A 17,739-nucleotide genomic window follows, 5' to 3' on the forward strand; every position below is an offset into this window, starting at 1 on the left:
AAAGTCAAAGGGGGTATAGGAGAACATATGGGAGAGAAAAGATTGGAGGAGGGGATATCCTGTGGGATTGTTATTTTGGAGTGGTGGGTAGGGGAAAAATGGGGAGAAAATTTGTAACTCAAAATATGGCAGAAACTAATGATGAAAATCAGAAGTTAATAATTAATGATGAAAATCAGAAGTTAATAAAGCATTAGAAAAAAATATTTAAATAAAGAGGAAAAAAAAACCAAGGCTCAGGAAGAGGAAAGTCTGACCAAATCTCCAGGGACACACCTAGACTGCTGGCTCAAACAGCAAGAGCTCAGCATTATAGACCATAGCTAGATTTTGCAGTGGATAGAGTGCTGGGCCTGAAGTCATAAAGACCTGAGTTCAAATCCATATTGAGACACTTCCCAGCTATGTGACCCTGGGCAAGTCACTTAACCACTATCTACCTTAGTTTCTGAATCTTTAAAAGAGGGATACTATAATAGCTACAGTCCAGGGTTGTGAGGATCCAATGAGATAATTTCTGCAAAGAGCTTAGCATTGTATCTGGTAGGTAATAGGCACTATATAAATACTACCCAAACAATAGCTATCATCATTAAATAATGGTAGAGAGAACTTGGAAGGAAAACAAGGAACAGGCTTCTCAGTTCAATTACTCTTCCCCTAAATAAGCATTATTCAGCTACTTTTTTGACATTCAGGTCAAAGGACAAAAACCAAATAATTGGTCTTCCCAGGGGGATTTCCAGCTAGTGGCACCTCCACATGATCATGTCACAGTCCTGTCCTACATCCCAGTCTTCTCCCCTGATAGGGTCACGCTGCCAGTACAGCCTCTGACCACCCAGGGTCTTAGCTACTACTCACATTAGACAATTTGACCACCTCCCATTCTTAACCCTCAGAATGTCAAGCCTGCCTCTCTATTCAAGTGGCTGCTACGATAACAGAAAACCTTATTACCACTGGCTTAGAATATGGCGATAATCAAGTAGTACTTTCTAGTATCAACCCTTTCCTAATTCAAATTCATCCTTTGTGTCACTGCCAGACTATTTTATACAGACTTATTGTTACTCCTCTTCATGGATCTTCAGGCCCCCCCAGCTGTCTACTAAGTACAGTTTGAATTTGACATGTATTCAAGGTCCTCCAAAATGTGATACCACCTTACCTTTCTGACTTTATCTTCTAATCCTCTCCTCTCTGACTGTTCCAGAAGGCCTATTCTCTGCCAACATACCAGACTCTCCACTTTCCCACCTCAGTGCCTTTGCTCACACTGTTCCTTATATCTGAAATACTATACCTCCATGTATCACTTTTGAATTCCTGCTCAAATGACACTTCTTCTAGGCTATCCCCCTGGTGAGTAACGAAGTCCCTTGGCTTTCCCATAGCTCTTGGCTTTGCACCTTTCTAAGGCCCTTATGCAATATAATACTGGCTGTATTGGTTGTCTATTGGATCCAGCACACAATAGGTGCTTAACAAATATTTGTTGCTGAGTGTTGAAGTCCGTTAAGAGATAGTTCCCAATGAGTAGGACTGAGCAGGGACTCTCCAATCCTGTCCTCCCCACCCCCACCAGGACATCACATTCACTTTTTTTCTGTCAGTTCTTTATTATTACAGTAATAAGGACAACAGAGTTTGGATTTTTATTGTGTGGTGTATGTTATGGGGCGGGGGGAGGAGGGGGAAGGGGACAATGGAAATATAGCAGGAAAAAAGGAACCCAGAGACAAGGCCTGCATCTGTGCAAGTCACCTTGACTTCTGATCCTCCCAAGCTTCCAGCCATAGTGAGTGAAAGACAGGGATTGTCAGGCATCCTTTTTCCACTTCAAATTGGGGCTGACTAAAGAATAGCAACCCCTTAATCCCCTTCCCCCAAACTCTAATAAAAACATGGCCAATCCTCACCACAAGTGGAAGGGGAAGATACAAAGCTGGGGGGGGGGGGGAGGGTCCAGGACATGCACAGGCAGGTCACATCCACCTGGGTTAGTGACTGAGACATTAAATACAGGGAAATGGAGGGCCCTGAGTGGGGAACATGTTCTAGGAGAGGAGTCAACCAATGAATGCCTTCCCTCACTCTGCTGCTGGTTTTACTTGTTTCGCTGCCTCCAGCTGGGACAGAAGCTCATCCCACTGGATAAACTGCTTGGAGAGGAGAATCGTCTTGGAAGTGGGGTCAAGGATGAGAATAACCATGGTGTCCAAGGGGGCTACAGTCAATGGGCATTTCACATATCGATTTGCAGGGGAGTTTTTTTTTTTAAAGCAATCGGGGTTAAGCAACTTGCTCCAGGTTACACGGCCAGTTATTTCTGGGTTTGGTGCTGAGCATCGGAGCCCAGATTTGATCCCCAGGTCATCCCGACACTGGAGCCAGTGCTCTTAGTCGCTATGCTACCTGGACGCCCCTGCAGGGGAGTTTTTAATGAACAGATGGACAGGCAAGAGGGAGACACACGACTGGGAAAGAGCACAGGGTTATTCAGGTTAGCCTTCTGAAAATTCTGCCTTCACCAGGTCATTCCCCTACTTTAGAACCTCTAGGGATTCTTCACCATACACAGGATTCAGTCCAACCTATTCAGCTTATTGGTTAAAGCTCTCTATGCTTTGACCCCAATCAACCTTTCTAACCTCAACTACCACTATCTCCTATGAGAGATCTCCACTCCAACTATGCTGTACTAGTCACCATTCCCTAAACATGTCCTCGATTTTCCCATTTGCCACTTTTATTTACATCATTCTCAAAAACTTGAATCCCAATTTCTGCCTATTGAAATTCCACTCATTATTCAAGGCTTAATTCAAATGTTTTCAATTCCCCTGTGAAATTTTCCCTGGCCACCCCAATCTGTAAACATGTGCAACACTCAAAAAAAGCCAAGGAGAAGGGGCGGCCAGGTGGCTCAGCGAGTAAGAGCACCGGCTCCAGTGTTGGGACGACCTGGAGATCGAATCCCGGGCTCAGACACTCAGCACCACACCCAGAAATAACTGGCCGTGTAACCTGGAGCAAGTTACTTAACCCTGATTGCTCAATTAAAAAAAAAGCCAAGGAGGGACACTGACCTTCTCAGCCACTTCCAGGGAGACACAGGGTTTGGGTATGGAAAGGCAGGAGGGAGGGGGACAGGGCCTAGTGAAGAGAGAAGCAAGGAGTCAAGGGACTAGACGTGGCCATGCTGAGAAGCAGGGGAACCCCACGGAGGTGAAAGGATACCATCTTGTTGTACTCTTCCAGGAGTGCCTTGGTTGCTTCAGTGACTTCCTCACACTGATCCTGAAATGAGAGAAAGAAGTTGGAAGCTCTCTGATGACAGGGGTACAGCTTCCCAGGCTACACTGCTCAAAGTCCTAACAGGAACTTGGCTATCTCCAGCTCTCTCTACTTCCTCTCTCTTGCCACTGTGCTGCTGCTGCTCAACCCCAGAGGTTCCTTCAGCGGGGCAGGTGCAGGTGACATTCTTAGAAGGGGCTAGAAAGAAGGGGCTTGTGCTTAACCCAAGAGAAATGAGTCACTAATGGGGACTATCAGGTCCCTGGCAGGCAGATGAGAGACAGAGGCTGTGTGGATGCCTTGGAGCCTTCAGTTAGTTTGGCCATAACTGGCTCAGGGGAAGACAGGTTGGAGGCACCCAGGGGCACCTACTTACGTCCCACTCCCACTCTCCAAAGAATAGCTTGAATTAGGAGGAGCCAAGGCTTATGCAGGCCTGGATCACTGGTGGGAGGAGCTCAGGGCAAGAAGATGAGAGCAAGAACAGCAGCTTTTCTGCCCTGTAGGTCTCAGGGTTACATTGTCCCTTGTTACCTTCCTCTCCTCCCCCAGTCATTGGGAAGAAGGACAGATTGAGTAGAGAGACTGAAGTTCTAGTTTCATTTCTGTTACTGACTTATTGTGACTTTAGGCAAGCCACATAACTAAGCATGTTTCCTCAACTGAAAAATTCTGTAAGTTGTTATCTTCTTGGATTTCTGTGGAAAAATCATGGCAAGGTGGATTGAAGGACAGGTACATATTCCTGATCTATCTTTGGTTTGCATAAATGCAGAGAAGGGGACTGCCTCTTCCCTTCCACTTCCACTCTCCACTCTCTCTGCCTCCCACCCCCAAGATCCAGACACCACACCCTACCTGCTGCTGGATGTGGATCTGTGACAGAGCCTGCAACCGGGCAGCATGCTTGGGAACAGCTGAAAATCACACAAGCACAAGTCTGTTATTTGATGGTGGTGGTTTTTTTTTTAATCCTCTGGGGAATACTCAATAGTCTATTAGGTCTTCGGCTAGGATTAAAGTATTGAGTCTCTAAACTAAACAAACGATAGTTTCTAACGATTGCCTGGCAACTGTGGATGGAGGAAGGGTTCTGTAGGACTGTGGGGCAGGGGGGCCAGGGATGAAGGTTCCCAGGGCAAGAAAGCTGCCTGACCATCTTCTGCACCTCCCTTTTGTCCCTGGAGGGGCAGGGTGGAAAAAGGAGGTTAGGTCTGGTACTAATCATGGAATCATGGCTTACTGAAGCACAAAAGGAAAGAGCAAAGGAGGCAAGCAAAGCTTCAGAGTCCCAAGGCAGCTTCCCTACCCTTCCCAAAGGCTGATAACCCCTGGGGCCTGGGTACAAAGCAAAGACAAAGGGCTTTACAGAGATGCTGGCATGTCACTATCATCTATCCCTCTTTTTGCTTCCCTGGCAGAGTTCAGCCTGTGCAGGGGACAAACAGCTCATTGCCTGAGCCCAGGACCTGCCCACTAGTATGCACTAAGTCTGTAAGCAGGCCTCCCAAAAATTCACCATTCTGAGTATCGGCATCATGGCAGCCAGACAAGGACTTCTAGCAGTCAGTATTGAAGAGATGTAGAGAAAACTCCTAAAGAAGGACAAGATGGATATCTGGATTCAATTAAAGCCTAGGTCTGTCACTCACCCTTGCTCCTTCCACCCAGCTCTGCAGAGGCAAAGGCAGAAAGAATTCTCCAAACCTCACAGTAAGGTCTGAGGTCTGACAGAGGACCTTAGAGGTTCATCCCTCTGATTGCCACCTCATCCCTGGGGCCTTGGCTCCCTACCAAAACCAAGTGGTAGGACTAGAATGGAAAGCAGGAAGATTCAGCCCGTCTGAGATAAACTCAAGTTTTCAATATCTTTTTTTTTTAAAATTTAAATGGTATTTTATTATCCCCCAATTAGATATTATTCAATATCTTTTGGGTAACAGGTAGCAATACTGCTGCAGTGCCAGTTAGCACCTAGTGCTAAGGACAATAAAAGATAACTTTACACAGGCATAAACAACCCCTTCCTCTTCCTGGCAGATTCTGCCCTCTTTTCACCATATCAGGGAACTCAAATTACATGTAAAAAAAATTTCTCCAAATGAATGCTATTAAGGCCTACAACGAGTTAAGGGAGAGACTATGGAATCTATTTTCCTCATTAAGAATAAGGAGATAGACAAACATGGGGTAGCTTTCAGGAATTCTGATCTTTTTGTATATGTAGAAACTGACATCCAAAGAAAGAGATATGCATTAGTCTAAGAGGCTCAGTGAGAAAAAGGGAACAAAGGAGAACTGTGGTTCCATATAAAGCCCTCATCCTAGAACCTCTGGAGGACACTGAAAAGGGTTCACAAGCATATGCAGATTCTCAATGCCAGCCCCAAGCCAGGAGAGAACATGCTGTGTGTATCTAGATATTGATCAAGGCAGTGGCAGGGACTATAGCAGGGACTCTAGTAATTCCAGTGTGGAGGCTGGAGGTGCTGACTGAGCCAGACTCAGGACCCTTCCACATCTAGACCACCCCACTATTCCCAACCTAGACAAAGTCCGAAGAGACGTTACCAGGCAGAGAATGCAATGAGCTAGCCAGCATGACCGTTTCTGTAGCTGCCCCGAGGTGAGCAGCAGTTGCAGGTGGTTTTCCCAGGGGATGGGATCTTGGAGTTACCTTTGATGTGAGAACTGTCCAGGAGGGGAGTCAGGGCCTCCACCTGTTCCAGGAGTGCCACTTGGGAGAGAAGAAACTGCTCCTCTGAGAGGAAAGGAAGCAGAGATCAGGGCCTATATCTCCTGCTCAATATTCCATCTTCAAGCACATGTGTGTGTGTGTGCATGTGTGTATGTGCACTCGCACACAGAGTAAGAAAAAAAGATTTACAAAAAAAGAGATTACAAGGTCCACCCTGAAATAATCCTGATGCCTTCCTTCTACCCTGGATTTGGGGATCACTATTGCTCTAACATCAGGGATTCTTAACATGGATAGATTTTGGGGGTCCAAGGCCTTAGATAGGAAAAAAAATTATATCTTTATTTTCACTAACTTTTCATTGAAAAGATAATTTTCTTTAACTATTTAAAAAAATTATTCTAAGGAGCAGCTAGGTGGCACAGTGAGTAGAACACCAACCCTGGAGTCAGGAGGACCTAAGTTCAAATCCGGGCCTCAGATACTTAACACTTACCAGTTGTGTGACCTTGGGCAAGTCACTTAACCCCAAATGCCCTGCCTTCCCCCCTCCAAAAAGACCAAAAAAAAACCCCAACCAAAAATAAAAATATAATTCTGAGAGAGGATATACAAGATTTCCTAGGCTGCCAAAATGGTCCTTGACCCACAAAAAGATGAAGAACTCCTAATCTACTCTACCTTGCCCCTAGTATCATATACATCCTCATTATATACAACTTGCCACCTAAGGCTGTTCACATTGTTTTCCTGATCTTCTAAAGGGAATACCCTCTTGGGTACCTCTGCCAATTCAAATATAACCCACTCTACAAGATCCAGCTCAGTTCCATCTCCTCCAACCATCCAATCAACAATAAATGTTTATTTAACACCTATTATATGCAAGGCACTGGAATAATATAAAGATATATAATAGTAACTAGCATTTATGTGGTCCTTTAAGGCCTTTACAATTATTATCTCATTTGACTCTCACAACAACCCTGGGAGGCTAGATGCTATTATTATTCCCATTTTACAGATGAAGAAAGAGGCAAGCAGTGACCAAGTGACTTGCCTAGGGGAACACAGCTAGCTAAAAAGTGTCTGAAGGCAATTTGAACTCAGGTGTTCCTGACTCCAGGTCCAGCACTGTATCCACTGCACCAGGCCTAGTTTGGGAGACAAATACACATGCACATGAACAGTACAAGGGAGCATAAGTGTTAAATGTGTGATACAGATATATATGCTATATAACTTCAGAGGAAGAAGTTAGGGTAATCAGGAAAGATTTCAAGGAGAAAGCCTTGAGCTGTGCCCTAAAGAGGATTTAAATAGGTGAAGAGGACAAAGAAATTCCAGATTAGCAGAGTAAGACTACATCACAGCAGGCCCAGAATGCCAGGCTAAGTGGCTCTCGATTTATCAGTAGACAATGGAGCGCCACTAAAGGTTTCTGAGCAAGGCAGTGACATGACGGAAGCATTTTAGGAAGATCAGCCTGGACACAGTATGAAATAGATATGAGAGAGACTAGAAGCAAGGGGGCTTGTTTAGGAGGCTACCACAATAATTCAAGTATGACATGAGCTTGGACTAAGATTTTGGCAATGGAAATGGGAAGGAAGGCATATTAAAGATATTACAAAGGAAGAATCAATAGAACCTTGAAAATGTCTAGACTACTGGCCACAATGACCATCCCCCCTTTTCTGACCTCTTATAGTCAGTATCCTGCGGAGAACAGGATTAGTGCCATACTCCCTTTATGTATGCTTATATACGTTCTGAACTAAACTTCTTGAAAGTTAAGGACCATTTCTTCTCTTTCTATTATCTCCTATACTAATCAACCCAAAGCTGGGCATACAGTATGTATTTAAATCCTTATTGATTCACTGGCATAATTAAGTTGACATTATTAAGAGGACATCATTAACTCCCCTATCCTCCATTCCTTTACATTGTAAGATAAAAGAACCCCAAAATAAGACCCTTTACAATTTCCAATAATTCTCCCAAATCACTCTACCTCCAAATCCAATTTCACATCAACCTTCCCCTTAAAACCTATTTCCTCACTTGAGTGAGGCCTACTCCAAAGGGTAACTTTGGGATAAAAATTCCGAGGGGCTAGTGGATGAGCACACCCAGGGGAGAAAGACCAATCTTAGCACACTTATTAGCCCATACCAGGGCTTCAACAGATGTGTCTTCTGATGTGGCTCTGAATTTGATTCTGCTAGTCACAATGACTTCCATGAAAATAAAATTCATGGACTAGACTTACCTTCTCTGCCCATGAGAACTTGTAGCCCTTCCTCACCCTGAGGACCCCACAGGGAATTCCAAATCACTTTGTAGTAGCTGATAGTCTAGATTGGGCTGGGCCTTTCGGTGTTAGCTCAGAGCAAATTAAACCTTGACTCCAGCTGGTCTCTTCAGGAGTAGGGAACCTCTCCAAGGCTAAAGTGGTCCAGAAATTAGATGGATATAAGATTCACTACTGGTGCCTAGTAGGAAAAACTCACTACTGGTTTACCTGCTAAGATGAATTGCAATTTGGCAGCATTAGGAACAGTAATCCGATCAATGTACTCAGGATCCAGGTATTTTATCAGGTCTTCAACTAAATAATCAAAAGAAAGAAAGGGAACAGAGAAAAAGTCAACAACTCAGGAAATGTTGAGAAGTTCTTTGTCATTTGGGAAGAGGGAACAACAATTTAACTTGTGGGGAGAAGGCACATTGGAGCCAGTCATTGTCTCAGTCTTAGATCAATAAGGTCTCTATCATAGAGACTTTTATATTTTTTTTTCTAGCTTTCAATTTTCTGTCCCCAGTCCCAAATCCAAGGGCTCAGTAAATTATATAGACAATGCTACCACTACCATATCAAGACACTCTACTTCTCTTGATTATAATGACCAAAGTGGGGGGGGGATCCTTTTTCATCTTAGTTTTAACTTAAAAAAAAAAACAAGCTGAAGGTTATGGGATGCTTAGTAAATGTCGTTTGAATTATTTATTAATAAAATAAATTTGAAAAATTGTCCCCCTCAGAAACATACATGGGAAATTTAAAAGACCACAGGCTTTTTTTTAACTCAAGCTTAACTAAAGTCTAACTACAAATTCACTTGATTTAAGAAATTTATGCTGAACTCAAAATAGCAAAAGAGCATTTCAATACACACAACAGAACATAAAAGAGGATGTTATATGAAACTGTTCATCTCCACTTCATAACACGTTTTTAAAGAAAAAGTATATAAAAAATTCTACATTACTTTCAAAATTAACCTGCTTGTCTATACTTCTCTCTGAATTTACTTTTGTTCTCTTCTTTGCATTTAAAAAAATATTACAATGGCTGTTTTTCAGCATCACTATTACTAACCTCCCTTCCTCAATCCAATTAAAAACTGAAAGAAAAAAAAAACTTGTAACAAGCAAGAGTAATCAACAAAAGAAATCCACTCAATGATTGTATCAAAAAATGCATGTCTGCACCATTATGTTCACCACCTCTTGGTCAGAAAGTAGGTAAACACTCATAGGTTGTCTGAAAACATAGTTTGTAATGTTTGGGGTTTTTTTTGCTTTTTGGAGGGGACAAGGCAGGGCAATTGGGGTTAAGTGACTTGCCCAAAGTCACATGGCTAGTAAATGTTAAGTGTCTGGGGCCACATTTGAACTCAGGTCCTCCCCACCAGGGTCGGTGCTCTATTCAACTGTGCCACCTAGCTGCCCTGGTTTGTAATTTTTAAAATAAGAATTCTTAAGTTTTTCTAAGTTATTTTTCTTTACAATGTTGCTGTCCTTGTACAAATTATTCTTGGGGTTCTGCTTATTTCATTCAGCAGCAGCTCATATTGAAATTGTTCTCTGAAATTCTCTTTAATAATTTCTTATTAGCAATAATTCATATGCCACCATTTATTTAGCCATTGCCCAACTATCTAAGAAGCAATCTTAGGTACCCCCCTTAGAGTCTATTTCTTTGCTTTTCTTCCCCATCCCCCTTTCCCTTTCAGGATCAAGAAAGGCTATCATCCTCCTCCCTGACCACCATCCCTCCCTACTACATTCTGCCTTCTTTCCCTGTTGAATTTGATGTATTTCTATACTAAAATGTGTGTTCAACCCTGTTCTGTTCAGTTCAGATGAGAGTAAGGTCATCTGATACCCTCTTCCATGACTCTTTCCTCCATATGAGTATACTCTTTTTTTCACCTGCTCCAAATATCCTATGAAGACATTAAAGTTCTGAAGGGACACTTACTTTTTCCTCCCCTTATTAGAATGTTAGCCTTTCATCATTATATAGCTGCTTAAATTTGATCAAATATATTTAACTTTCCAGATTTCTCTGGACCCTTGTGTTTGTATTTCAAAGTTACTACTCAGCTCTGCTCTTTATATCAAATATGCCCTAAAAGTCCTTTATTCCATTAAAGATATATTTTTTTTTCCCTTGCAGGATTTTTCCTCAGTTTACAAGGTAAATAAATTTTGGTTTTAAGACTGACTCTTGTGCTTTTTTGAAAACTATATTCTAAGAACTCCTCTTGCTTATAGTAAAAGTTGCCACATCTTATGTGATTCTGACTGTGGTTCCTAGATATTTGAACTCTTTCTTTCTGGATGTTGGCATTATTTGAGGACAAGGAAGAACATGGGAGTTTTGGATTCTGGCTATGACATGCTCTGGACCGGATACCTTGACATACCTTGATACTAAGTATCTTACATGGTTTTCTATTTTTTCAATCTTTTGATTTTGTTCTGATGTTTCTTTCTGTCTCATATAGTCACTTATTCCTGTTTAGTTTATTCTAGTTTTTAGGAAATCTGATTCTTAGGTAACATTTAGCACTTTTGCTTCTAAGCTACTTATTCTTCCATTTTCTCTAGGATTTTTTTTATATCTTCTAGGTTGAACAGTCCTTGTAAAAAAACCCATTTCTGCCTTTTTAATGGAAAGTTCCATTTATTCTTATGCTTCCTAGTGTTTTTGAAAATATACTTTCATTTATTTCATTAAATATTTCTCAATTACATATAAAAATTTTTTACCATTCATTTAAAAAAAATTAGTTCCAAAATTCTCTTCCTCCTTCCCTCTCACCCTTCCCCCAACCCTTAAGAAAGCAAGCAATATGATATTGATTACAGGTAAAGTCATGCAAAATGTATTTCCAGATTGGTCATGTTGCAAAAGGAAATACACACACACACAAACAAAAATAAAGAAAGTAAAATAACTATGCTTCAATCTGCACTCAAGATTGAATCAAGAGTTCATTACTTCTCTTTCTGGAAGTGGATAATGGCTGAACAAACAGCAGTCTATTATAGTACCTATACAGACTACTATAGAAATATAATATGTCAGACAATTTCAGAGAATCCTGGAAAGTAGGAACTAATACAGATACAATGAAAATAACACTGTAAAGAAAAACAACTTTGAAAGACTTGAGAAATCTGACAAAAGCAATAACCAACCACATCTTCAGAAGATGCATGGTAAAATATGCTGCTTATATCTTGACAGAGAGGTGCTGCATTCAAGGTACTGAAGGAAAAATATATTTTTGGATTTGGTCACTGTGTGAACTTATTTTTCTTGACTATGCTTTACCTGATACAAGGGTATCTTTTTTTCTGTTCTTAATTAGTGATGTAGGGGAAGGTGGGATATAGCAATGCTGATGGTAAAATAAAGAGAATTAAAAGAGGAGGGCCACTGAAACATTTCTAACGGCACAGTGGAATACAAAAGAAAGTTCATAAGGATAAGCAAGACACACTTAAAACTAATGGGCTAAATTTATTATAAACATTTTTTAAAAGTAAGTAGTGTGGAGAACCTCGTGGATTTTTTTTTTTTTTGCCTTTTGGAGGGCAACTGGGGTTAAGTAACTTGCCCAAGGTTACACGGCTAGTTTTTTTTGTGTGGGTGTTAAGTGTCTGAGGCTGGAACCGAACTCGGGTGCTCCTGACTCCGGGGCTGGCGCTTTACTCACTGTGCCACCTAGCTGCCCCAAACCTCGTGGCTTTAAATGTAGTCCTCTCTATGTATTTCACTTTGCATACTCAAATGCTCCTTTTTAAAAAGAATTTTTTTCTTGCTTGTTCAGAATTTTAAAAGTTAAGGGGGGTGGGGAGGAGAGAAGAAAATTGAGACTTCCCACTGAGGGAAAAAGGAGTACCCTTAAGTCAAAGGACTGTCCTGAACAATTCTACTGAAGAGAAAACAGTCCAGTAGTTCGGTTATCTGCCCAGAACCCCAAAGAAATTAGGTGAGGATTAAAATAACTCTGACAATAGATACCCAGGAAAAAGGCTAAGTATCTTCATAGTTTCTGCTCATCAAATTCACCAGCTTTTTGTTTTCAGTCCTCATTCTCTTTGACATTGCTGGCCACTCTCTATTCCTCATTTTCTCTCTTCTCAGCTTCCCTAACACCAGACTCCCATACTTCCATCTCTCTGACTGCTGTTCCTTTTGTCTCCTTTGTAGGTTCATCTTTCTCCTATCCCATAATTGCAGGTATTCCCAAATACTTGATATCCTTGACCCTCTTCTATATTACCTTCCCTGATAATCATATCCATTCCTATTACATTAATTATCGCCTTTATACAAATGACCCCCTAATCTATACTTTCAGTCTGAAATTCTCTGTACTCCAGATCTGCATTTCCAACTAACTACCAAACATGCCAAAGAGATTTCAAACTCAACAGATCCAAAACTGGACTCATTTTTTTGTTTGTTTAAATACTTTTATTATTTATTTATTTTTAGCATTCTTTTCTTTGTAAATTTTGAGTTCCAAATTCTCTCCCTCTCTCCCACCCCTTCCCTGCCCACTGAGAAAGAAGGCAAGTAAAATTATATTATTATACAAGTGAAGAAAGATACAAAAAAGATAATTAACAGTTTGGGACAAGAAGCTTAAAAAACCCACCTTAGCAAAGGAAAAACTCCCTAAAATTAGAACTGAACAACTAGAAGCTAATGACTCCACAAAACATCAAGAAATAATAAGGTTGTAAAAATACAGAAGAAAATGTAAGGTATCTTGCAGCAAAACCAAAGAGGGAAAAAAAAGGAAGAAGAGTTAAATAAGAATCATTGGATTACTTTTTTTTTCTTTTTGGAAGGGGGAAGGCAGGGCAATTGGGGTTAAGTGACTTGCCCAAGGTTACACAGCTAGTAATTGTTAAGTGTCTGTGGCCAGATTTGAACTCATGTCCTCCTGACTCCAGGGCTGGTGCTCTACTCACTGTGCCACCTAGGTGCCCTAGAATCATTGGATTACTTAAATGACATGACTTAAGAAAAGGTCCTCGATATTATATTTCAAGAAATCATAAAAGAAAACTGCCCAGATCTCTTAAAACCAGAAGGTAAAGCAGAAATAGAAAGAATCCACTATTCACTTCCTGAAAACCAACAAGAAGAAATCCTATATATATTACAGACAAAATCCAGAACTCCAAGGTCAAAGAAAAACTACCTCAAAGAGCCAAAAAGAATTCAAATAAGGGGAAGTTTTAGTCAGAATGACACACAATCTAGTAGCCACCACATGAAGGACAGTTGAGCTTGGAATATAATATTTTCATAGTATTTTGTCTGGACCCTTCCACTGTATTGATCACATTCTTGTTTTGTACTGGATTATATATCTTATTCTACCCTATTATATGACAAACTCCCTTATAGGAAGGATTGTATTTTCTTTCATCTTTTCATTGCTAATACCTATCAACCAACCTAGCACAATGGGTCGCAGATCGGAGTTTAAATTGTTGAAGGAGTTTAAGTTTAAGAAAGGTTGCACTTTCTCCCAAAACTTGACATATAAAACCCGAAAGACGCCTATAATCAATAATAGTAAATACTGTATACTCATGTTTTTCTCCTTTCAAAGAGATCTTATTATAGGAATTATAGTTTAACCAACCCAGTAAATGTTTGGTGAACTGAACTGATCTTTCCAATAGTGTTGCATTTTCAGTAAAGTCTCTATTTAAAGGTACTAAGTATGTGCTTGACTCACAGATTGATGTCATTTTTCTTATTCTGAATATAGAGAGAACTGTGGGCTCCTTATAGTGCCTACTCGTGGAAAGAATGCAATTTTCACAAGCCAATGAGAATGTTAGAAAGCCTGGAAATGGATGTAGCCAGAATGGCTAAAAGGATGGGTTATAGGTTGAAAGATTCAGAACACAGCCCAGTTCTGCCTTTCCAAGAAGCAGCCCCCAATGCTAAAGTTTTCCAAACACTGTAAGTCTCTCCACAAATTTTTAATGTACATACATCTGCTTTAGTTCTAAGCTATACTATAATGAAATGGGGGTGCGGAAAATCAAAATAAATTCATTATGAAGCCCAACTCAGTTCCTTCCTTGTGAGAGTCATCTAGGGTTTAGAGACTCAAAGCTATGTCTAGCTACTTTCTGTCTTCCAGGAAACTGCCTGAGACCCATTCCACAATTCCCATCATGGAGCAGAGACTTGAACCCCTTCATCCCACAGCCAGATTACTGACTCTTTGTGATGAGATGTCAGGGCAGGAAGATGCTATAGTGTCCACAGCTGGTCTTGGTCCCACCTCACCTAGATCCCCATCTGCTCTTTGTCCCAGCTGTGTAGGTTCTACCTCGTGTCTGGAATTGGTCTGGTTGCTCACTGCCTAATACTATCACATGTGGCACAAAAAACACATAGGCACAAAGATCCCTTCTCTAAATTCTGAACTGTAGAAAAACTTACTTTTCCCTAGTTCAATCTAGAAAAAGTTAGAGTTTTTCAAAAGGAATGTAGTAAGAAACTAATGACAACTACAATCATCAAATCTATCCTGTATTGGTTTAAAAAAAAAACAAACCAAACAAACAGAGAGATCAATGGAACAGACAAGGGAGAATCAGAAACAAGAGAACTCAATAACCTAGTGTTTGATAAAGTGGAAATCATAAACTACTGAGGAAAAAACTCCTTAATTTAATCAAACTTGCTGGGAAAACTGGAAAGCAGAGTAGCAGAAATTAGGTGTAGACAAAAACCTTATATCATATTCAACAATGCATTCTAAATGGATACATTACTGTAATATTAAAGATCATATTATTTTTTAAAAATTAAAAGAGATAGAGACAATTACAAAAGAAAAAACATATAACTTTGATTACATAAAACTGAAAAGCTTCTGCCCAGACAAAATTAATGCACCTAGGATAAAAAGGGAGGTGGTCAAATGGGAAAATAATCTTTGTATAAAATTTCTCTGATAAGAGTTTGGTATCCAAGACATATAAACAATTACTAAATATATACATATATACTTATGACTAATATATGACTAATAGCTATTCCCCAATAGAAAAGTAGTCAAAGGATATGAACAAACACTTCTCAAAAGAATTGCAAAGTATTCAAAACCACCTGAGAGAATGTTCCAAATTATGAATAAGATGAATAAAAATCAAAACAACCCTGAGGTTTCCCCTCACACTGCAAATTGGCAAGAATGACCAAAAGAAGAAGACAATAGCCAATTTTGGATGGGTTGTAGAATGAAAGAAATACAAATACTTGCTAGTGGAGTTGTGAAATGATACAATCATTTTGGAAAGCAATTTGGAATTAAGCAAATAAAGTGACTAAAATGTACATATCCTTTGAATCAGAGACATCATTTCTAGGCTTTTAACCCCAGGAAGCCATCAGTAAGAAGAAAATTCCCATATACACCAAAATACTTATAGCAGCACTTTTTTCAGGGGAGAGGGAAGCAAATGCCCATCTTTTGGGGAATTACTAAACAAACAATGGTAGATGAATATAATGAAATACTAATGTGCTGTAAAAAAAAAAAATGATATATGTGGTGCATACAGAGAAGCATAGAAAAGACCTACATGAACCAATACAGAGGGAAGTAAGTTGAGCCAAGAAAACAATATACAATAACTATAACAATGTAAATGAAAAGAACTAGACACATACAATCAAAATTGAATGTAACAAAATTATAAAGATAAAGCATAACTCATGAAAGCAGAGAAAGAAGGGAAGGAAATAAGCATTTGCAAACATTTCTAGCTTTACATATACAAATTCAACTTTACATACAGTTATGAAAGAAATCCTCATTCTAAAAACACCTATCTTAACTTGACAGTATTTGTGCTTTCTCTCTGCTCCTCTAGGCTCAGCATGCTGTAGCCTATCTCCATCTCCCCACCAAAAAAAACAACAAAGCCTCCAAGTGAAAGCAAAAGAAAAGATGTGCTTCTGATTTAGGGGCACTCTGCCCACCTGCCAGGCTCCCACATGTCTGTCTTCTGTCTATGCTCTTGTTCCTGGCCCCACATGTCACTCCAACTCTCCTAAGTCCATGTCTACCCCTTTTTCTCCTCCCCTGCTATGTTCTGGCCAGGCCTCCCTGTGTCCTTAAACTGTGTGTTGGCCCCTTCCCTCCACAGGCCCACAGTCCCCTTCCTGCCTCCTTTCCTTTCTCCCTTCCCCATGTCCATGGACAAATTCTCATGATGATTTTTTTTTTTTGCTTTTTGGAAGGCAGTTGGGGTTAAGTGACTTGCCCATAGTCACATGGCTAGTAAGTGTGTCAAGTGTCTGAGGCCGGATTTGAACTCAGGTCCTCCTGACTCCAGGGCTGGTGCTCTATTCACCACACCACCTAGCCGTCCCTCTCATGATGATTTTTATGTAAAAGTCTGTAGAATCCATAAAGCAATAACCGTCTGTATATAGTACTCACTATGTGCCAGGCAATTGTGCTAAGCACTTTATAAATATCATCTCATTTGATCCTCATAACAATCCAGGGAGATAAGTGCTATTATTATGCCCATTTTGTAGATAAGGAAACTGAGGTTGGCACTGAACCTCTTAGCTACCTCTAATATTGCTCATATTTTCGGACTTTTTCAATGTATTGATTAGTTGTGATGATTTTTTCCCTCTTATTTTTCCTTTTCCTTTTTATTTGTCTTGAAAAATATTATTTGTTATATGGAATGTCTTTCTGGGAGGGAGGAAAGATACTGGGGATAACATCAATAATATTTATTTTAAAATAATATTTTTTAAAAGTAGAAAATAAAACAATTCATCAGAATGAATGAGTATACAAAGCACACATTTTTTTAAATCAAAATTTAATTAATTTAATTAGTTTGGCCACACATTGGCTTGAATGACACAGTTTATAGAATGCCCCAGAGCTAGTTTCTTCCTTATTTCAACTCTATCTGAAAAATCCTAATGCAAAGTCCTCTTTTCTGTACTGGAGTATTTCCCTTTCCATTTCCAACTTTTCCCCTCCCTCCCTCATTCCCTCTTGACTATCACACCAAGGTAAAAGGGTCTGACTATAGTTCTGGTCACTGATAATTCATGTGGGTCACCTCTTACCAATAGAGAACTGATCAGTTAATGAATTACCTCCAGTTGGAGTAACAAACCATTGCATGTTCACAGCTACACATCATCCTATCTGGACAGCATCCAAACAGGCCAAAGCCCACCCCCAAATGATGTGCTTACCCACCCTGGTCTTGTAAAGAAGCAGGAGTCACTATTCTACACCTCCAGAAACTCTACCAATTGAGAAGCACCAGTGATAGGAGAACTTACTCTTTTTATACAGGACTTTAACCCTCTCTCTTTTGCTGGAAATGTTTCCCAAAGCCACCTGCACCTTAAT

General features: G+C 40.2%; 1 protein-coding gene across 1 annotated transcript in view; it reads right to left on the reverse strand.

The window, feature by feature from the left end:
• Window positions 1-1,655: 1,655 nt before the first annotated feature.
• Window positions 1,656-17,739, reverse strand: part of DCTN3 (dynactin subunit 3) — an 18,471-nt gene continuing 2,387 nt past the window's right edge. Inside the window, exons 2-7 of the mRNA XM_069101924.1 lie at window positions 17,670-17,739; window positions 8,526-8,612; window positions 5,978-6,061; window positions 4,159-4,217; window positions 3,244-3,303; window positions 1,656-2,183 (exon numbers count right to left, since the gene is read on the reverse strand). The exon at window positions 17,670-17,739 is cut by the window's right edge and continues 22 nt beyond it. Coding sequence (XP_068958025.1) covers window positions 2,094-2,183; window positions 3,244-3,303; window positions 4,159-4,217; window positions 5,978-6,061; window positions 8,526-8,612; window positions 17,670-17,739 — 450 coding nt within the window. The 3' untranslated portion in view covers window positions 1,656-2,093. The remainder of the gene's footprint in view (window positions 2,184-3,243; window positions 3,304-4,158; window positions 4,218-5,977; window positions 6,062-8,525; window positions 8,613-17,669) is intronic.

The sequence above is a fragment of the Petaurus breviceps genome, unplaced genomic scaffold (genome assembly GCF_028583685.1).
Source record: "Petaurus breviceps papuanus isolate PSGF00001 unplaced genomic scaffold, PetGlider_PUasm1.0 520, whole genome shotgun sequence".
Classification (NCBI taxonomy): Eukaryota; Metazoa; Chordata; class Mammalia; order Diprotodontia; family Petauridae; genus Petaurus; species Petaurus breviceps.